Source organism: Motacilla alba, chromosome 1 (genome assembly GCF_015832195.1).
Source record: "Motacilla alba alba isolate MOTALB_02 chromosome 1, Motacilla_alba_V1.0_pri, whole genome shotgun sequence".
Taxonomy (NCBI): domain Eukaryota; kingdom Metazoa; phylum Chordata; class Aves; order Passeriformes; family Motacillidae; genus Motacilla; species Motacilla alba.
In genome coordinates, this window is record NC_052016.1 from 36,899,842 (window position 1) to 36,922,099 (window position 22,258).

At 43.7% G+C, this 22,258-nt stretch overlaps 1 protein-coding gene across 1 annotated transcript in view; it reads left to right on the forward strand.

Moving 5' to 3' along the window:
- EPHA1 (EPH receptor A1) overlaps positions 1-22,258 on the forward strand; it is a 34,057-nt gene that overhangs the window by 5,744 nt on the left and 6,055 nt on the right. The window contains exons 3-9 of the mRNA XM_038145018.1: positions 9,211-9,486; positions 11,140-11,530; positions 16,194-16,349; positions 17,275-17,607; positions 18,803-18,927; positions 19,030-19,189; positions 21,618-21,714. Of these exons, the coding sequence (XP_038000946.1) occupies positions 9,211-9,486; positions 11,140-11,530; positions 16,194-16,349; positions 17,275-17,607; positions 18,803-18,927; positions 19,030-19,189; positions 21,618-21,714 (1,538 nt within the window). The remainder of the gene's footprint in view (positions 1-9,210; positions 9,487-11,139; positions 11,531-16,193; positions 16,350-17,274; positions 17,608-18,802; positions 18,928-19,029; positions 19,190-21,617; positions 21,715-22,258) is intronic.

The window sequence follows — 22,258 nt, forward strand, 5'->3', positions numbered from 1 at the left end:
ATCTACCTTACCACCCACCACCCCCCTCCTCTAACATATTCCCTGATAATTCTTCTTTGGCTTTGATGTTCTGCCACAGCAACACCAGGTGGGCATAGAGTGGTGTGTTACAGTACTAGTGGTAGATTTCCATCTTTTAACATACATTAGAGAGCCAATGATGGCCACTTTGAAGGTGTCAGGAGTACAGAATTTGCTTGCTCTCACATTTCTTTAAGACTCCTCATGCTGCACAAACAGCCTAGCTACCTGAACTGGTTTCAGATACCACTGAAACTTCAAAAAGGACCTCTCAAATCCAATCATGAACAAATTCACTTATCAGGCATAGTGGCACTGCTTCTTGGCAGTTTGTAAAATGACATTATAGAAAGTTATTAATCACTAATTTGCTTTCAAAGATAATTGCATCAGCTGTGGACAGATTGTGATGAGGAATTATGCTTTCCTCTTCCATTTTGCTTTCAATAGACAAGGCCCTAAGCCACCCCAATCTGGCTTTGAAGTCAGCCTTGTTCTGAGCAGGGGATTGAAGTAGAGAACCAAAGGTCCTTTCCCGCCTAAATCTTTATGTTTGTGTGATAAAAATCTTTATGTTTGTGTGATAATTTAGAATTGTTTGTTCATTAGAATTCTGAACTTGAATTTTTAGCCGAGGCACAAAAGGTCCTCATGATTTTATGTTTTGGGTTTCTTTCATGATTTTATGTAATATCTATTCCTATGGATTTTCTGTATCAGTTTATGTAGGCCTACAATACAATGTACTGAGCAATCCAATATTTGTCTTTAATGTTGTGATTATCTCACTCCCAGCTTGTGGGCCTATCTTGAAATTTTCCTTTTATCCACAATTTCCAATTTTTGTGTATGTGAATAGTATTTGTATAATCCAGTCATACTCCCATGAGTACATGTGACTACTTAAGTTCCAAACCATTTGTGCTGGAGAATGCTGCACACTGGGCTTCTCAATATGACTTTCTCTATATTGTTGAATGAATTGTAAATTAAACACACTTCATTTTTTTTAGCTGCTACATTTTCTTGGGAGATGTGCTTTCTCCAGTTCTACAGCTGTCTTTACTTGTAAAAGGGTCCTTTTTCATGATGACTTTGTTTTTAAATCAGATGTATGTTATTTCAGGAATCACATGAACTCCACTGCTGCCAAATTGTGCCATATTTATTACACATTAAATGTTTGGCAAGGCTCATTTCTCAGCTGGTAGCTGCTTTGTGAAGCTTATTTTTCCCAACTTATATTCCTGCTTGGATCATAGCATTATTAAAGCTTCCCAATGACTTTCTTAGCCTCCTTTCTAGGCTGCTATTGTTCTCAGTCTTTTATTCACAGTGAGGAGGAGGACATAATTATTTTCCTGCCTATTCCATACTCTTTCTTGCTTCCACACATGCTTCAAAGCATTGCTATCAGTTTCAAGCTTTCTACCAGTTTCCCAGTGTGCTCGGCACTTGATCTGCTCAGCTTTCTCAAAGTCTACTTTCAAACAAGACTAAGGATGGGCATGTAATGCCAGTGGCCTAACAGGCATTAGTATCCCAAAGGCTACGAATTACTAGCCACTAACTACAACTGCTGTGGCTCCAAAGTCAATTGAAAACTTTGGAAATTATGTGATTCTTGTTCAGGAATAAGAGGAGTTCTGAGTTCTGCACCTCATGTTCCATGGAAAGTTTAATTATGACCATTACGACCACAGCAACTACCAAAGCTATGTGAATACAATTTGATTAAGCAAAAAAATCAGATTTTTTTTATGCTGTTGTTGTCTTAATAAAGTCCAGGCATAGTTCAAATTCTACACTGATAAATTTTTAGGTAATAGACCAGATCAAGTACCTGTGATCTGTCAGCAACTTCTATATCACTGACCACACCATAACATTTGCATGCCTTCATGTTCTAGCAAGGTGAGGTTGTGTTCCATCAGAGTCAGCGGTCCCAGATTTCAGAATCAGCTGATGGCTGGTTTCTGTTCCACCACTTCTTGGTCAGACAGATAGTCCTGGTCACCGAAGGAAATAGTGCTATGGGGTACACAGCCTTCAACCTGCAAGCAATTCCAGCACAGCACTCCTATCTCGTTAAACCTGGGCAGTACACTGAGTCAGACTCGATGATCACTTAGTCAGACTTGATGATCTCTTACTCAGATAGTCATACTTGGAAGAGTCTCAACCAGTCAGCTTTTTGTAGCATCCAAAGGTGTGTGAAAAACAGCCATCAGAAAAGCTGTTCTGTGCACGTCTTCCCACAACTGTTGTTCATGCATGTCGTTTAGGAGCTAGCTCAGAGGAGTGCCATCACTTCTGAAGCTGGAGTAGAGTAGCAGTGTACACCTCACTGCTCTCAGTTAAGGATCAGGCATAGGGGATTAGGTCCCCCGAGTGAACAGGATCTGTATAGAAATAAGGGAAATAAACTTAGTAAAGTCAACAACTACCTGGAATGGGAACAGCTTTGGCTTCAGGGTTCTATCCTGACATTACCTGCTGCTGTTGATCTGTGGACTGGTGGAGAGAGATTTGTTGATGATATCCTGTTAATTGAAAATGAATTATTTTGTGTCAATTTGGGAGATAAGGAAAAAAAATTGTTATGCATATCCAGATATACTTTACTCAGAAGTGTGAGAAGGGGGAATAAAACTCATGAGATGAGAATGAGTGAAGTGTAAATTAATAGCTGTAGGGAAGGCCAGATTGCATGAGCCACCAACTAGGCAGCATAGGAAGGAGTCACTGCCAGAGACCCAAGTAACAATCTTGGCCAGTGCACTCAGTGTTGTGACCTGAAGGGCAGAAAAGAGCACATTGTGAGTTGAAGATGCTATACAGCCATGACATTCATCACCGCGGCTTCTCGGGCACTGGGGTGGTGACAGCCCTGTTGCCTGGCAGCTCCAGAAAGCTGCTTCACTGTTTTATAGCTGTTGAATGAGTGGACAAGGTTCACTGAACTTCCTCGTGTCAACACAAAAGCAGCACAAGTAGCTGGAGCTTGGAGATTAGCCTGCCTATACCATGGTCCTCCAAGAAGACTAACAGGCTATTTAAAATAATAATAATATTAAAACCCAACAACCAACCAAACAGAAAACCCAAACAAAACAACTTCTATTATAATACCACCTAAAATACTGGTGAGTTTGCAGGCAAGCAATTAAGAAAAGGCTTTTGTTGCCTGCTGTGTCCTCAAAGGATGAACCTATGCTTTGAACTGTGATTCTCACTATCTCAGAGGCAGATCTGCAGAAAAATATTCCCATGATTTATTTCTCAAAAGGTTATTTCCATTGTTTCCAAGGCCTAGTTTCTGGCTTCTCTTTGCTTGACCTGAATATTGCCAGCTCCTCACATGACTTTCAGGCTGCCATCTCCTGCAGCTTCTTTTCTCCAGGCAGGTTTGATCATCATCATCAAGGCATAATTACCCCATCCCTGTGTGGGATGCCTCCTTATCCATCTTTAAAGAAACTTATACGAACAGAGCAACTGTTGCCCATCACCATCAGACTAATTTCCAGCTTCTCCGTAAACACTAGAAGTACACTTGACATACCATACAAAACCACAGCTCACAATATAAAGCCTTGAAAAAATGAAAAAAATCACTTCCATTTACAATGGGTCCTATGCAATGTAATGCAAAAATAACATGAGAGCTAACATTTGCTTTATTGGTAATGTGGCTTTAGCCATGAATTATGAACTCTTAAGATGCACAATCTGATTTTTCACTCCTGTCCTTTTTGTAGTTACTGGTACTATTAGTGCGTGTTAGCAAAACAAGTGTTCCAAACCAACTAGGTGAAATGTTGGACTAGAGTATCATTATCGCTCATCTAGCACCATCTGTTATGACCAGAACTGTTTTCATGCAAGACCTTAATGTGGTCAGGCAGTTCAGAGAATGAGCAGATAGCAGAACCTGGGTTTGATAAACAGGTTCTGTAATCAATGCACTGGCGCTCGGTATCCCACACGAGCACCTTATCTTCCCAGAAGAGCATGAGTACCAGTTAAATTGAAAGGACATGGGTGGGATGGAGACCTATGTGCTAGTGCCCTAAAGAACGAGTAATTACATAATGGAGTTGCTCCTCCCTGAAAATAACCAATGGATCATTGTGGGGAAAAATATATCATCCCACCCATAAAGATACTGTAGATAAGTAAACATCTCTTCTGTGTTCAGTTGTGTCAAAGGCTCCATGATGATGTGATGAAATTAAAATTGCCTGACCATAGCCAAATGATCAAAGAAATAAGAGCAGCCTCAGCTGTTCTCAGATTTAAAGTTACAGGACTCATGAAGTGTCTAGATGTCACCATGCTTCTTTCATCATCGTCATCTAAATTGTCTTCCACACTAGCAAAAGAACTTCAAAGACTATTGAGAAACTTTCAGTAAAGGGTCATAGAAGCTTCAATTCTAAAATACACCACTGTGGTGGTGCTATTTTTGGTTGGCTGGTCCAGCTTGCCTCCTGACGAATTTTTGTCAGATGTATTTCAACTGAAGTAAAGCTCTTCGCTGCATTAAAACAGGTGCCAGCAAGGTGCCTCTCTTGTCACCAGCTTTCGTCTGAGGAAACTACACTGTGATTGTAGCACAGCTCTAATTATGTTCAATGCTGAATCTGTTCCAGGAAGGTTTTTTGGTCATGGTAGCATGCAAATGCTATACTATACAAAAGTCAAGACACTCCACAGGCAAGACTGCAGCCAGGGAAAGGGAATAAAAACTGTTCAGCGGTACATGTTTTCCTAGGTGGTTTCAGGCTTGGCACGCCAGTGACGTATTGTTACTGAAAAAGGTTGCTGTTTTGGGGCCTTGCAATTTTTCTTCAGAAAGAAATTTAATGGCCTCTCAATTCTGTTGAAAATTAAATGAGATTGAGACACACTTACCATGCACAGGTACACTGTAGCTGGCTTTATTAACTTTGATGGTCTTTTAGTCTTAGTGAAATTTTCTAACCCAAAGTTAAACAAGTCATTAGATTTCAGCATATGAACTCTGACTTTTCCAGCACGAATTCTTATTAACTTTTCCAGTGGAGACATGCATCTTAGTTTAGTAACTTTAAGCCTACTGGCTAGGCTTGCCTAGCTTTTGCTTCTGTAAGTCTCTTAAAAGCATCACTGGGCCTTTCCTAGGGGGTCTGCAGGCCACAGATTGCAAGTCACTGTGCTGAGGTAATGAGAAAGCAAATGAGATAGAGGTCACACAGCAGGCAGGCAGGCTCTTTTTTGAAAGGAGACAGGGCAAGTCCCTGGCAAGCTGGAGATGGAGACAGTATTCTTACTGCGAGTCACAAGCTCTTCTGACTCCAGTCTCAGCCTGGATTTGCAATACTGTCACAGTCTGCTGCCTCTGTCACTGGTAGCTTACCTCTCCATTAGCAGGGATGAAATTTGTATTTGTCAACATTAAAAGCTTGTTTCCTTCCTTTTTTCCCCACTAAAAAAGGCTAAAACCAAAAGAGACCACTTTATTGATGCCTGCACAGCCTGAGACAGTGGCTCCAAGGTGTGCAAACTGTCTCTTATACCTGATAGTAAATCCTAGGAAGAGTAGCGCCCAGATGGATAAAGGAATCACAGCTTGTCCTAGATAGGATCCTTGACACAAACCTAATCTAGAGAAGGCTTATTATACAGAAAAAGCTTATTATACAGAAATACTTACAGAGTAAATATTCCATATGCTCCAGAGCTTCAAACTGTATAATCATTTCAGAGTCAATAAAGGCAGATATTAAAAGGCACATACCTTATCTTATCTTTGGATTTTTACTCACATGGCAGACCAAACCAATACTGTTTACTACAAATATCTATTGGTGCCCTTCCAGGTTGTCATTGAAGTCATTCTGAACGGCCTTTATAGACAACTTTCTTTATATGGAATCAAACCAATATGAGGAAAGTTGCTTTCTTTTTTTCCTTTTTTTCTGAACTTGCAGTGTTTTGAGGTTATTGACACAGTACCTTTGCTTTGAGGTTGTTTTTCACTTGATTCTAATTGCTATGCTGGAATAATTTTGCTCTGTATTACACCACCACACCAAGATTTTCAAGAACAAACCTCGCGTGAACTAGGTGCCTGTGTTAGTATATGGGTTTCTGAGAAGCACAGGAAACCCGTTTGTTCTCAAATTCAATGGCTACGTACTTAGACTTTTTAGGAAGCCAAGCTAATAACCTATGGCACTCTCCTGAATGCATTGGCATTTGTTTTCTTAGCAAGTTTTAAAGAATTCTAAAAGATTTTAAAAGTTTGAAGACTATTTGAAGGACAGTTTAGACTCTAACTTAAAAAAAAAAAAAAGAGAGAGTTTAAAAGACATTTTAAAGAATAACATGCAAAGACTTTAAGAACTCTTTAGCTTGTTTGGAGCAGGGAATTGGACTAGATGCTCTTCAAGGGTCCTTTCCATCCTAAATCTTTCTATGATTCTGAATCTCATGAGAAAGTTTTCTCTCACATCAAAAAAACACAAATTCACTCACTGCTAAAATAAGGAAGTCTGACTAACACTGTTCTCCACTTCTAGAAGAATGTTACCTATTCTATGGTCAACTGGAATAAGGCAACATTGTCTGCAATGCAGTGGGTAAAAAGTTATATTATCAAAGGAGGTTGATTCAATGTCATTGGCAGACAAACTGCAGAGGCAAGTAATTAATATTGATTGAGCCAGACTTTACCACACATGTTTATTAAGAACATTACATTAAAAATCAGAGGCATACATTTTGATTTTGCAGCAGATTCTTTGAGGATGGGAGACAGTTGCCTGGCAACTTCTGGTCTCATCACCCTTTCATTAAATGTTGTATGTAACAGTTTTCCTCTACTACTTTGAATTTAAAAGCTTCACTGAATAATGAAAAGAAGTCAGAAGCATATTTAACAATAGTTCTGTATTGTTAGCATAAATAATATCCTCATTTTACTTCCTTTACCCATCAGCAGTAGAGTCTAGAAAAAACATGTCTGACTCCCTTGTTATTTCTTTGCACCACACTGCATATGAAACCGTGCAATTGTCAGTGCCAAGCATCTTTGCCCTGAAGAACTGAGTCTGGAAGAAGCTGGGCTGAGATGAGCTAAGAAATACAGGAGTTAGCAGTTGGATTTTTTTCCAGCAGTATAGCTTAAAAGAATTTTTTGTTGTTATTGTTGTTAGAGTTGTCACCACTGAAAATGAAACTTCGGACCTGTATCATGTAAGTTTTGAAAATATATTTTCTTGACGGGCACGACAACAGCTCATGTCTTTCAGTGAGACATGCAAAAACCACTTTCTGGTGACACTTGTCTGTGGTACTGCCTTGGGATAAACTGCTAATGGAAAGTTGTCTAACTCTCAGCCTCCAAATGCAATTATGCTTTTCCCAGGCAGACGCGCATTGAAAAATGCTTCTAAAAGCCAGTCCTAACACTGGCAGTGTATGAAAGCCAGTTTGCTCTTATTCTCCTTCCTAACTTCTTTTCTTCTACTTCAGTCTATTTCAGGATGCATTGTAAATTCAGTTCTGTAACATCTTCTGGAAGGTTTTCAGTTAAAGGCTGCAAGAGGTCATTAAGTGATTGTCGCTTCTGCTTGATCAATTGGGATTGATCCATCAGTCTCTTTCTTTGTTTTGCTATCATAAATCCTTTGACCTTCAGTGAGTGAAATAAGTGTAAATCCTGTGTGCTGCAGTCTGTGCCAGCTGGATCAGATTAAGAGGGTGGGGTAACACTGGGGATTAATTATGTGGAGAAAAAAGGGAACAAGAAGGGACACATATATACCATCCCCAGAACTTCTTGGGAGGAGACTGCCAGTATGCACTTAGGTAAAAGGCTGAAATCATGCAGAGAGGAGCTTGTGCTATCAGCAGGACTTGCTAGTTTGGAGAAGGCTCTCCAATACTTTTCAGAGTGGGGCTGTGTAGGAGGTATACTCTAAGTCATGGCATAAAAGCAGAGCCTCTTTGGCACTCTGTGGGTCCATCTCCTGTATTCCACTAGTGGAGTGACCTGGTCTGTGAGGAGAAAAGCTGTTGTGCTGTGAGCACAGGAGGTGGTGGTGCTGAAGAAATGTGTGAATCTCATGCTCAGCCCATGAGATTTGACAAGTCTGGAGTAACACAGAGACTGAGGCCTTTTTTAAATTGCATCTTAACCTGGGGTGTGATTTAAAACCAAGATGCTTAAACTTGTGCCAGTACTTATGTGGGCACTTGTTTCAATTTAATTTGATTAAACATTTAAAGCATAATGAGAAAGGCAGTCTTAGCATTGGAGGAAAAAGGATGTAAGTTATTTTCCCTGTGGACAAGACCTTGCTTTCCAAATTTTCAGTTCTCATATGTGAATTACTCAAAAGAAAATGTTCTTTGCATTTTGTATCTGACCTGTGGTAAGGAAAGAAAAACTCGAGCCAACTAAGATTTGTCAAAAGCATATGTTAAAATCAGTATCAAACTTCATTAGATTCATGCAAATAGTATTAGTAAGGTCATATAACCAGCTGGGCCCGTGTCCTCCTCTCGGCCATTAGTTGCCTGGGGAAGATGCAGAACCTTAATGCAATATGAAGTCAGGAAAATCAACTGAGTTTTAATAGTTAAATTAGGTTTTGCAAAATATCCCACTTAAAGAAGCGTGAACTCCACGTTAATGAGTGCTTGCTCTAGAACAGTCCTTCTGCAATTTACCTTTCCATTATGCCAGGCCATCTTTTCTCTTACCCCCAAATGCTGTGCATTATTTCTAGGGGCAGATAATAGTCCTGGTCTGGTAGGTCCTACTGTACACCCTGGATATAAACTGTAGCAGAGAGAAGTGGCCAATACATGGAGGTAGTGGGTCTTTTTCTCAATCTCCAATATAAGGCAGTGCATGAAGAAGTAATTTGGAGCCAAGGTAGGATGAAGGTCTATGTACAAAGGTCTATGTAAGCCAGATCTAATTGCAGGATCCTCTTTGCTCCCTACTTATGCTACCAAGGGGCTCTAGACCAGATGCAGCTTTTGCTGAGTGTAAGAGACTTTTTATCTGGTGAGGCTTTAAGCCCCGAACCCTGTGTAAGGACTGATTTTTAGGCAAGATTTTGTCATATTTGAATTGGAACTTATTTCTCACACCAATCTAACAATATGTGTTTTCTTCTCCCCTGGGAGCAGTGGAGCGAAGTGCAGCAGATGATAAATGGTACCCCGATCTACATGTACCAGGACTGCAGTGTGCTTTCCGAGGGTGACACCGATCACTGGCTTCGCACCAACTGGATTTATCGGGGTGAGGCAGCCTCACGCGTTTATGTGGAGCTAAAGTTTACTGTGAGGGACTGCAAGAGCTTCAAAGGTGAAGTGGTGACCTGCAAAGAGACCTTCAATCTCTATTACATGGAGTCTGAACAAGATGTTGGGATCCAGTTTCGCCGCCCACTGTTCACCAAGGTCTGTATTGCTGGGGGTGAAGACTGAGTCATCTCTTTCAGCTTAAACTTGTCATATCTTTCAGCTTAGGCTAGGTGTGTCTTACTGGCTGGGACAGGCCAGAAGAACCAGCAAGTGGGGAAGGGCATGGATAGTAAGTGTTGTCCTTAGAGTAAACTTTACCCCCGGTGCCCTCTGTGATGCTCAGAGCAGTCTTTGCCACAGGAGGCATAGGAGGTTTCAAATGAGATCAGACCTGTGTTCTGCGTAACCTCTTATTTAACCAGACACCACGTAGGTAAGGATTCTAAAGGGTTGTGACAGGGTTGGATGGTTACACCAATTTTTAGAAATAGTAAAGCAGAGACCAAAGGAATCTTACTTGCTTTAGGGAATAAAACAAGATTAGACCAAGCAGAAAACAGAATCCAGTTCAGGTCTCAGTGGTCTTGATTATTTACTCTGATTGCCATGAGGTATAGGGTCTTGTTTCATAAACCCGGAGGTGATGGCTTGCTACAGTGAAATTCTCCCTGGTGTGAAAGTATTTAGCACTGCTGTATTTTACCTGCTGTTTTCCTCAATGTTGTGCTCTCTTGCCATGGAAACACTGGAATTGCAGAATAGAGAACCTCTGCTTTTTTTCAGAGGAAATTCTCTAAGCCAATTCTGTTCTAATAGAAGCCACATACCTGAATTACTTGACTGCCCTTTCCTTTGCAGTTTAAATGGGATGCGATGGAAACAAAGAGTAGTAAAGGCCACCACAGGCAGAGCAGAACTCTGGTAACTGATTCCCCTCCCTCCCATTGCTCCTCCACCTTCCCTGCAGCCTAAAACATGAATTTGTGCGATACCTCCACAACTCCTAAACATGCCTTATGATCCCTGCCAAATGCAGCTGCTCTACAGAGCCTTTCATCTCCCATCCAACTACAAGGAGTGGGTGGCGTCGTACAATGGGAAGGGGCCTGCAGAGGAGAGATCATTTATCAGGCTCTCCCACCAAGAAGAAAGGCCACCCCACCTGCAGTCCAGCTCTTCCATATCACACAGTGTCACAGAGGCCTTTCCCATTTGCTCAAGCATGGAAAATATCCTCACTCACTCATTCACTCTTACCCTTTGTTTGCAGAGGCAGTGGGAATGCAAAAGCATGGGAGCATTTTTCACCCAAGTACCTACAGTACTGAAATATGTTGAGTGCTGCATAAGGAGCACCTTACAGTAGATTATCTGAACTGCAGCAACTGCAGCCTAAAAACAAGTGGCTGTAATTCCTTGGTTGGTTTCAAAGCACAGCTCTTGAGTGGTGTTGTGGATTTACTGCATGCAATTTGCAAACAAAGAATATTATGACAGAAAAGGGGCAGTTCCTGAAGACTTCTGAAATCAGAGACTCGGAACACAGAGTACTGTAGAAGACCAGTGAATGACTACAAAGCAGTTGAAGGAGATGATGGATGGAAAGTACAGAGGCAGGAAAATATACCCACCCCATTTTTACCATCTATTCCAAGTGCAAAGAAAGCATACAGTGCAGTGGCATTAGAAGCAGTTGATCAAACAGCCCCTAAAAGGCCTTAATATAAAAGAGGCTTGAGAGGAATGGGTATCTCAGCTGCTGTGGCCCGTTCACAGGGTAAAACTGTTGTCTTTCTCTTTTTCATGTAGCTCAACACTGTGGCAGCAGATCGGAGTTTCACAAGCAGAGACATCGAGTCGGGGGCCATGCAGCTAAACACAGAAGTGTGCCCCATTGGGAAGCTCTCTCGCCGGGGCTTCTACCTGGCTTTCCAGAACTCTGGGGCTTGTGTAGCGATGGTGTCTGTCCGAGTGTATTACAAGACTTGCCCGGAGGCGGTGCGGGGCCTGGCCCGCTTTCCAGAGACGCTGGCAGGGTCAGAAGGGCTGACAGAAGTGCCTGGGGTCTGTGTGGAGTACGCAGCTGAAGAAGTGGGCTCTCCCCCCAGGATGCACTGCAGCACTGATGGGGAGTGGCTGGTACCAGTGGGCCGATGTCTTTGTGCTGTGGGGTTTGAGGAAGTCGATGGGAGCTGCGTAGGTGAGTATGCAGACACTAGCTGTAGGCCATGGGAGAGGTTCCAGAGAGCTAGAGATCAGAGTATCTGTAAGCAGAAAGTGGGATCAGGAGAGTTAGTGTGGTCTACCTCTCTCTTGCCTACCCTCTGTATCTTATATCTTCCCTTCTCCTTTCCTTCTCCTTAGCTTCTCTTTTTCAGTTGTGATTTTTCTCCTCATGTGTCAGGTGTAAGACCTGCACACACCTCTCCACTCCCTCTTGGGCTTCATCCAGGAGCTTTCAGCTCTGGAGCTAGTTTCTGCGAGCTGTAACTATGTGATTGACACTGACTCACTCAACAACTGGTTCTCAACCCTTGAACAGCAGCCTTGTTCTCTCAGGGCAGAAGGGTCAGACACACAGAGCAGGGTATTTGTCCCGTGACTGGAAAGCTGAGAGGCAGAGGGGACAGGTTTCTCCTCTGTCCCTTGTTCTTCCTGGACTGGGATGGCTCTTCTGCCATGGGAAACCATCTAAAGCATATTGCGCAACAGCGTGGTGCCTGCTCTTCTGAGGAAGAGCAATTAGCATTCAAAAGAGTCACCAGGGTGCTGGAGTCACAGCAAGCAAGGGTTGTTGGAGTACGAAGTGCAGGGCTCTCCCTTGGCTACAGAGGGAACAAGATTCAGCTTCTTAAGGCAACTTAGTTTGACAAGTGTGTTGTTTTGGGGGATATGTATTACTGCAGGGAGAGAGGTAAAAGACAGCAGATCTCTGCTCTTGTTGCCAGAGCTGTGTAGCACAAGGCTAAGGCCATAGGGATCCACACAGCACTCTCGGATTCAGCAGGTGCCCCATGTCTCTGCTTTGCTCTGCTACAGGGAGCTGGTGTCTCTGAATCCCTACTGCTTGCTGCTCGTTTTGCTTGGGGAGCTGGAGAAGGTTGAAGCACAAGATCCTTGGCCTCCTCCAGCAATCCCCTCTCTTCGCACAGCCCAGCCAGTTTTTCCACTTAGGTGCTACAGAGCTCTCCCCGCCCTCCTGAGAGCACTCCTCTGGGAAGGGGCAGGGAAGCTGTCATGTCTGGACAAGCCTCGACTGCTATCGCAGCACAGGTTCATTCTACATCTGTGCTTTCATCCCACTCCGCCCAAGTACAGCTGCAGCCAGAAGTATGTTTTGCAGGATTAGTAGGGACCGGGGAGGTCTCCCAGGAGAGGAAGGGAAGAGGGTAGAACCTAGCAGGAGTAGGGAGAGGTACTTCACGAGAAGTACTTCATAGTGTCTTACTGAAGCATCAGGGGAGAAGGTGAATGCAGGGGATATCTTAGGATCTGCTCCCTCAGCAGAAAAGACCAGACTGTGCAATGGACTGGGAGTAATCCAGCTCAGGATAAAGACTGAAATTACTGCTTTTACTTTGTTCTCAGAACAGAGTAGGACTTCTTCAGACATGTAAAGTGTGACAGGATGGAAGACCTGGCAGTGTCATTTTGATTCTGAGTTTTGCCTGGAGTAGGGAGGAAAAAAAAAAAAAAGGGAAAGCTGCACCTTTGCCTTTTAACAGGGAAAAGAACTTGACCTCTGTTACAGGACAGGAGACAACAGAAAGCCAGAGGATCAGGTCCTTACCTAGTTCCCTCAATTTCTCGGTGAATTCCCAGCTCTATAAAGCTCTGCTGGGTGCAGAATGGCTCAGCCACCCCACAGTCCCAGAAAAGCTGTGCCTGCCCCAGAGCATTCAGACTTTGCTGCCCATAAACCCAGAGCTCGTGATTAACTTCCTCAAGTATGTAATTTGCTGTGCCTACGGAGGCTGGCTGTGCCCTGGCCTGTGCTCTGGCTCCTTGCTGGGCTCTGCAAGGCAGCAGGTGAGCCCAGCTCCCCGTCAGCCCCGCTCTGGTGCTTGCAGCCTTCCCGGCCTGGCTGGCAGACTCACGAGGGGCACCCGCAGGAATAAGGAATGAAGGAAGCGCCCCAGCCATCCTCTCTGCCCTCTGGTGCTCGGTGAGCAGGCCCTTTCCCAGACTCGTTTTTCCCACCGTGCCGCCCGCAGCGGGTGCCCAAGGCCCGGGGGAACCGGCGGGGGCCGAGGCTGCTGGCTGCGCGCCCACCTCCCGCGCCCCCGGGCCGGCCGCGGGCAGCCCCCCTCCACCTCCGCACCCCCGGGGCAGGGCGGGGGGAGCCGGGAGCACCGGCAGGCCCCTCCGCACCACCGGCCCCAGCGCCGGGCCGGGGCCGCTCCGCGCCGCCCCGGGGCGGGGCCGGGCCTGGCTCCGCGGGCCGCTCCCGCCCCCTGCCGGCCGCCGCCGCCACGCCGTGCCGCCGGTGTCCCCGCTGCTGCCCTCGCCTCCTGAACTTGTCCCTTGGACCCGAGTACCCCGGGCAGCTCCCGCCCTGCCGCATCTCTGCCAGGCTGTGGGCTCCCTGCAAGGCATCTCCTGCTTGGAGGGGCTCGGCACCGCCGGTGGCGCAGCAGGTGTGCGCGGTGGGCTGGAGTGGCGCTCAAAGCTGGAGGAACAGAGGCTCTCCTGAGGAGCGGCTGGAGGAGCTGGTGGAGTCGGGCACGGAGGCTCAAGGGTCACCCTATCCCTCTCTACGAACACCTGAAAGGAGGGTGTAGCCAGGCAGGGATCAGCCTCTTCTCCCAGGCAAGTACTTACAGGACAAGAGGACATAGTCTTTATCTGGTTTAGGTTGGACATTTGGAAGAATTTCTTCACAGGAGAGGTGACTAGACATTGGAGTGGACTGCCCATGGAGGTGTTGGAGTCACCATCACAGTAGTTAAGAAAAGACTGAGTGTGGCACTTATTGCTATGGTCTAGTTGACATGGTAGTGTTCAGTCACAGCTTGGACTTGATGATCTCAGAGATCTTTTCCAGCCTAATTGATTCCCTGATTCTTGCAAAGGTTTCCAACCCCAAATTTCTAGAATTTACTTGCAGACGGTCTCAACCTGATAAGAGTGTATGTATATTGTGTCATGTCTGTGGCAGGTAGTGTTATACAGGCAACATCAGAACCTCTGTGTTATACACGAATGTGGCCATGCACTTCCTTTGTTTTTCATGTCAAAGCTCTCCTGACCCAAACTGATCCAATGTCAGGAACTCTCAAATCTTACGCTGGAACACAGTGTCAGGAGGCCTCAAAACTTTCATCTTCAGTCCAGCATGTAGAAGTGTTCTCAGTTGTGAGCAGCCTGAAGATCAAAGTAACTTTTACTGCCTATTTCTCAAAGGGATTATTTTATCTGGAATATAAATGGATTCTCTTTAGGCTGTGACAATCAATACTTGAGCCTTGTAATTATTTTCAATGGCCTTTGCTATCATTAATCACATAGTTGCATGATTGTATCTCAGAATGATAGATTTTCCTGAGTGGTTCTGTAATTTTCCTGAATCAGAAGGTGCTGGTTTCTCCTACTTGTGATTATTTCTCTTTTCTGGGCTCTTTAAGCATCCCTTCTGCAGACTGATGATGAGTAGTCTTGTTTGGTCTGTGTTAGTGGAAAGTTTTCAAGGTCCCTCAGATGTTCCTCTTTGTCACATAGTGGGAATGGCTGGGTTGTTGGTTTTTTTTTTTTTTTGTCTTCTGGATAAAGAATAATTTCCTATACTATGCTCCACCACAGTAAGCCATTTGTGTGAAGCTCCTGAACAGATGGTTTTCTCCATTGGGATCTCCTGAGGATTACACAGGATATTGTTGCTTTTACAGTGTAATATAAAAAGCGTCATTCCCTCAATGCAAGTTAAATGCAAAGGGGTAGCTCTGGCAGAAAATTAGTGTATGCATTTCTCAACCATCTGATTAGCAATAGGTTGGTTGTTTCTTTAGCTCAAGAACTTTTGATTCATTTAGCACAGACTAGCAAAGCATTAAATTCAGAGGTTGCCTTAAGCTCTGTCACTAATTTTCTCCTCCCTGCTACACAACTGTTGAGGTGAAGCATTGAGGGAATGCTGGTAAAATGACCAGTGCTTCTGTGGATTGAACTAACAGTAACACAGCCAAACCAGGTGGTCAGATGTTATACTGAGGGAGGGTGGCTGCTCATTTTTGTAGGACTGGAAGTAGAAACTATTCTCTTGCAGTCTGTGTTGGCTCCATAGCCAGTTACACTTGATGCTGTGAGGTGAACTGATAGCTTCCTAGATATTCCCCTGGGCCCTGCTAGGTGATGCTCTGATACAACACTTGAAATCAGCAAAGATGCTTCTGCTAAAAAGCCTACTGGCTACCTCATATGAAGTCAGCAAGCAGAAGACTCTGAGGAGTGCAAGGATTTGTAGCTACTCTTTATGGTTCTTATTTGTGGTGTGGAAAGCTTGAAGGACACGGTGGGGACCAGTCTGGGTTTACATAGGAAGAAGTTTCTGAGGTTGACTGGATTCTGTATTCATGTAGCATCTGTGAGGAATTAGATCCCCCTGCTTCAGTCTGCAAGTCCTGTCATAATACTGATGCTACCTTGAATTTGCATCTTCTTTCTTTTAATTTAACCAATTAAATAATTTCTGTCTGCTCTGAGATGATTGATCTAGGTGACTGCCAGGTGTCCAGGTGTTCCTTCCAACCTAAATATTTCTGTGAACTAAAAAATATTGGAGGCAGATAGAGGAGTGTTCAAGAAGCTTTTTTTTTTATCTGTGTTTATTGGTTGTGTTATGTTGGCTTATGTTTGTCCTTCCACAGCCTGCCAGCGAGGGTTCTACCGGCACTCCCTGGATGCTAAACGCTGCCTGAAGTGTCCCCCCAACAGCTTGTCCAACGAGTCAGGGGCTACGTCTTGTCCCTGCAATGCAGGCTTCTACCGAGCACCTTCGGAGGGCCAGAACATTGCTTGCACCCGTGAGTTGCACACAGAAAGAAAGAACAATTGCCAGACAGGCTAGGGGATGAACTTACTGAGAGCAGCACCCCAGAGAGGAGCTTGGGGATACTGGTGGGTGAAAAATTGGGAAAGAGCTGGCAGTGTGAGCTTGCAGCCCGGAAAGCCAAGTCTGTCTTGGACTGCATCAAAAGCATGTGGCCAGCAGGGTGAAGGAGGGGATTCTCTTCCTCCACTCTGCTCTTGTGAGACCTCATCTGGAGGGCTACATCCAGGTCTGGAGCCTCCAGTACAAGAGAGACCTGGACCTATTGGATCAGGTCCAGAGGAAGGACCTAAAAATGATTGTAGGGATGGAACACCTCTCATGAGGAAAGGTTGAGAGAGTTGGGGTTTTTCAGCCTGAGAAGAGAAAGCTTTGGGGAGATCATCTTGTGGCCTTTCAGTACTTAGTGGGGCCTGCAAGAAAGATGAAGAAAGGGTTTTTATATCAAGGCCTGTAGTGACAGCACAAGGGACAATGGTTTTAAACTGAAAGAGGGTAGATTTAGATGAGACACATATAAGAAATTTTTTATGAAGAGGGTAATGAGACACTGGAACAGGTTGGGGTGCCCTGTCCCTGGAAGTGTTCAAGGCCAGGTTGGATGGAGCTTGGAGGAACCTGGTCTAGTGAAAGGTGTCCCTGCCCTTTCACTAGACCCCCCAGGAGGGTTGGAACTAGAAGATCTTTAAGGTCTCATCCAACCCAAACCATTCTGTGATTCCATGAACAGTGATATGGGGGAGAAAACAAAAGGTTGTAAAATGGGGATGAGAGATCAGAGAGGGAGAGGCTGGGGTGGAGAGAGGGCTCCATTTGAAATGCAACAGCAGATGGGAAGCTGTCGCAGGACTTGGGGAATTAACAGCTGGATCTAACACTTCCTTCTGTGCTCCCTGTAGGCCCACCCTCGGCTCCCCGCAATGTCAGCTTCTCCCTCCTTGGCACCCAGCTGAGTCTGTGGTGGCAGCCGCCCAGTGACCACGGCGGGAGGAAGGACGTGACTTACACAGTCTTCTGCCAGCGCTGCCATTACCTGTCCTGTGAGCCCTGTGAGGCTGGCGTGGTGTTCTCCCCCAGTGCCACTGGTCTCACAAAACCTGCAGTGGACGTGGATGGCCTAGAAGCTTACACCAATTACACATTCACTGTGGAAGCCCATAATGGTGTCTCAGGAATGGGACCTGCTCCACAGAGAACTGCTCCAGCTGTCTGGGTCTCAGTTGGACATGCAGGTTAGCAGAAGCAGAGAGAATTTCTTCCTGCTCATCACGAAAAGGAAGAGGAATCTCTGTGAATATTTAAGCTTTCTCCATCTTCTCCTTCTGCCTGACACATGTGTTGGTATGGTATGATAAGGATTCTAAAGTACCTCTGCCTCTGGCATGTAAAGTCCATTAGTCATATTCCTTGCAAATCAATGTAGCAGTAATCATTATCCACTAAGAGCTTATGAATCCACCAAGAACTTAACAGAGGTGAGGAGGATGAAGCCTTCCCTGTCACACAGCCTAAATATTGTTACCTGTGTGACAGGAAGAATGAGGGCTGTGTCATGAAATATTTCCCGTGACTCAGATATTGCAAAAGACCAAACACAACAGAATCCCTGGTGTAACTGGAAAATAAAAGATTTTGAAAGCATGGAGGGATAAGGATGTTAAATCTTGACACATTTCTGTAGGTTAGCTTCAATCTAGCTAGTCTGGCTGTCCTGTAAATACTTTCCAGAGCACCATGAAATGTGATTATAGAAATGTGACATCACAGTGCTCAACAGCCCTTGGTGCATTCCCTATGTTCTAATTTAGTAACAAAATATGACTTTTCTTCCTGATGCTGTGCGAGGGCAGCACAACTCTGAGCTAGAAAAGCAGAGCTACTTTTGGCTTGCCTCATCACTTCCTGATGATGATGAAGGACAAGGAGAGAACCAGGCTTAACTCCTCAGTCCTTGCAGACTCTTGAGAATTATCTTTTTATTCATGAGCAGCATGTATTCACAGTCAGCTGACAGATTTTGAGCATTGAGTTTCACTGTACCCTTATGCAATGCAGCTGCATTCATAAATCATTACATAGGATAGCTGTGCTACTGCTGCTCTAGGAGCATAAAATCCTAACATTTTTTATTTCAAATTGGACACTTTCAGTGCAGTCCTGGAATAAATGTAATTTCTTTGAACATGGATTTTTTTTTTGAGAGCCAAACACAGCTATGCTTCCACTGTTGGGGCAGAAGCCCACTATTCACAGAAAGCAATTAATTACAGCCAGAGACCTCCTTTCCCTTCCACCACACAAGAGAAAAATGGCAGTGGCAATGAGACTCTGTTCCAGTTCCAGTACCAGAGCTTCTGGTGGAAAGAGGGTATAGTTTGCATTTTGTTTGTATTTCTCCCTCATGTTCTCTATTCTCTCCCACTGCAGCTCCAGTGACAGTATCCCAGTTTATTCTGACACAGAGAGATGACAGTAGTCTTTCTGTTTCTTGGCTTGCCCCACGGCAACGCAGCCGGACCTCAGTGGAATATGAGGTCATGTTCTTTGAGAAGGTAAGGCCGGCCTGATTTGCTCTTCCCCCTTTCACCCAAAGGGGTGGAAGTGTCCTCTTGTTCAGCATGCATTTGTTACTTGATCCTGTTTGGTTCCTGCAGGGGGAGGAGGCACGTTACACAGTGAAGCACCTTCTTGAGCCGAATGTCACTCTGCGAGACCTGCAGCCAGACACAGCCTACCTGCTCCGTGTGAGATCCATCACACCCCTGGGGCCTGGGCCCTACTCCCCAGAGCAGGAATTTCGCACCCTTCCACCAGGTAAAGGACAAGCACTGGTACCTCATCTGGGAGAAACTCGCTTCCCTGTCAGATTGTATATTCTCATGGTACATGGATCTCTTTGTGTTCTGCTGGCTGTAAGGCAAGACACCACTCTCCTGAGTTCCTTGTCACCAGAGCTAAGCCTGTTGCTTTGTAGAGACAAAAGACTTTTTTCTTGTTTCCTTGTCATCTTAGAAAATTTGCTTGCACTTTCCCCTTTAGACCTGATCAGTCTCAGTTTATTTTGTTGTACTGGCACAATACTTAACCAGACCTTCATTTAGTTCTTGAAAGACATTTTAATTTTGGTTACTGTTCCTAAGTTTGAGTGCTGGTCAAATGATTACCATATGCCTCCTTTTGTGTGCCAGTTACTAGTGAAAAGGAGAACTCAGAGGACCTCAGCACTATTTTTTCCAGCTTTATCAGTTCCACTTTATGTTGTCCAGCTCCTGAATGTAGCTCTGCCCAAGGAGATGGTATGTGCCACTGAAAAAAGTTCTTCACCGAAGTACAATGTGTAGAAGGCCAAGCTGTCAGGGCCACAAGAAGACCTTTCTCCTGTGAAGCTTTCCCTTAATCTAAAGTTTTCTGTACTGGAGTTTGCTCTCTCTTCATTCCACATATTCCTATTGACCCTATGGATACGTTTAGAAATACATGTATTGAAGTGCTGCATTTGAAAGACTAATTTTATTGTAGTGAAAAAAGGACACGAGGAAGAAAGCTAAGGCATACCTTAATGTAACTAAATAGTTAGATTAGCAGTGTAAAAGCTGATAAGGAGTTGGGATACCATTACTGGAATATAAAGGTTGGACCCTTTTTGGCACCAGGAGCTTTTGGTAAAATCTTCATGAAGTCACAGTGACAAATGATGGTAACAAAAATGGTGTTTAACCAATTAAATAATTTATTACACAGGCCCTGTGAAAATGATGTAAATTGTCATGCAAAATTGTTTTGATTAAGAAAGAATAAGTTAGAAAATACTTTCATCAATATTATGCTTTATTTCAAATGAAAATTGATCACCTTATCATGCCAAGACTAAGGTATTTTGAATATGAAAGGGATTAAAAAAACTGCCAGCAAGGTTTCATTTGATGAGAGTTCTTGTTTGATAATACTAGAGGCATTTTTTATCTATTACAGTCTAGGAATATTAGTGTAGCAGAATTTGCAAGAAGTGGCAATTTTGAATTTAAATCTGAATTTGATAATTTAGATCCCTTAAATTCCTGCAGAAGTCCCGTGTATCTAAATGCTTCTCCATTTTATTAATAAAGATAACTATTTCACCTTCCAAATCTTAGCTTTTTGATTTTAACAAAACAAGGACATTAGCTCTGTCTCTTGATTTCTGCTTAAGTAAGCTGATGGTTTTAATAATTTTAGTGGGATGAGTCAGAGGAAGAATAACTAGTGTTAATTAGGCTTTATGGATGCTGGCCATTAGATGTTAGGAAACACTTCCCCACACAGGTCTGTGTATAATTTGTTCCTTGTTTTAAAGTCTTCTAATTTATTAAAAAAAAATATTTGGGGATTTTCTTTCTTCTGGATGTTTTCCTAAATCTCTTTTGGGAAAATATTAAAAGTATGTAGATTCTCATTTCTTCTCCATTAATGCATTTTAAGTTCTTAATTTTGTTTTTTTAAATTATGAGAAATAAGTTTTAAAAAGACCAGCAGAGGTAATACAGCATTTTCTCTGATGAATTCAGATGTACTTTGTGGAAATGGCTAGCTTTATCTTGAGAATTTAAATGGAAGGAGACAGCCTGTGTTTTGTGAACACTCTCTCAAAGCTGTCCAGTCACAGAATGAAACCACCTGATGCTCAGTTTTGAGAAAATAGGAATATGATAGACTGCAAGTTTGTAAGTCAGTACTTGTTTCAGGAGTCCTAAGCAGTGAAGGGCTTTTGTTAAGGTAATTAGGCAAGGGACCAGCCCCAGATATTGATGGGAGGGGAGCATGTAATTAATTTCATAAACAAGAAGAGAGTCACTTTAGACTGTTGGGGAAAATCATGTCTTTGCTTTGCCATAGTTTAAATCAGCTACTGAGCCAGAGGAAGGGCCTGGTCTGAAAGGATTGTTGGAGAGTAATGGGGGAGAAGGAACATCTGTTCATCACTTTTGAAAGTGTCATGGAATTTAAGTAGAAAATCAGACGCAGGGATAAATTACTCAAATGGATGACCAAGATTGTAGATAAGGGTCAACCAGATAACCACCAGAAGGTGCTCCATGCACATGAATAACAGTGCGATAGGACTTCCATCTGGTGGCTCTGCTGCCTGGAAGACAAGGGGCTGTAACTTGCCAAATGCCAGTAACTGGTAGAAGCTGGGTGGTATGTTCCAGACAAGTACATATTGGTCTTCTAAGTGATATGGCCTCTCTCTCTGTTTCTGCAGACACGGGAGCTCTGTCTGGTGGAGTCATAGTCTCTATTATCTTTGGAGTTCTCCTCTTTATTGGTCTGATTGTGGGATTTTTCATGTTTCGGCGAAAGTAAGTATTGAATTTTGGTATTGAGAAAGGTACAGATGTAGGAGTAGCTGAGCTATGGGAGCTTGAGAAAGGGAGGCCCGGATTTCTCACGGAAGCAGGATATTGTGGTAGAGGTTAGGTAGATATTAGGTAGAGGTTAGTTAGAGAAGAAAAACACCAGCATGCTGCAGCAAGATGGAAAGGGTCTCAGGAAATAATTTACATTAGCAGGATTGGAGGGATTGATATTGTAAGATAATGTTTGCTGTTGCGAACAGAGGAATATGTTGTGATTTCTCAGTTTTGTTATAATCCAGCAGTATCATATTGTTGTCATGACAGAGGAATAAAAACATTGTTATGGTACAATCATTTCTATAGCTGCTGACCAGTTGAGTGGTAATACATGTATCCTGTTATGTCAAACCATTTTCCATATACCATTACTGTTGGGGTCCTCTACCCATATACAGAATTCTACTTTCCTTCTCAATGTCTAAAAGGCTGCTGTTGCTTGGTTTTAAGAAGATCAGATATTCTACTGAAAGCATACAGAAAACACGAA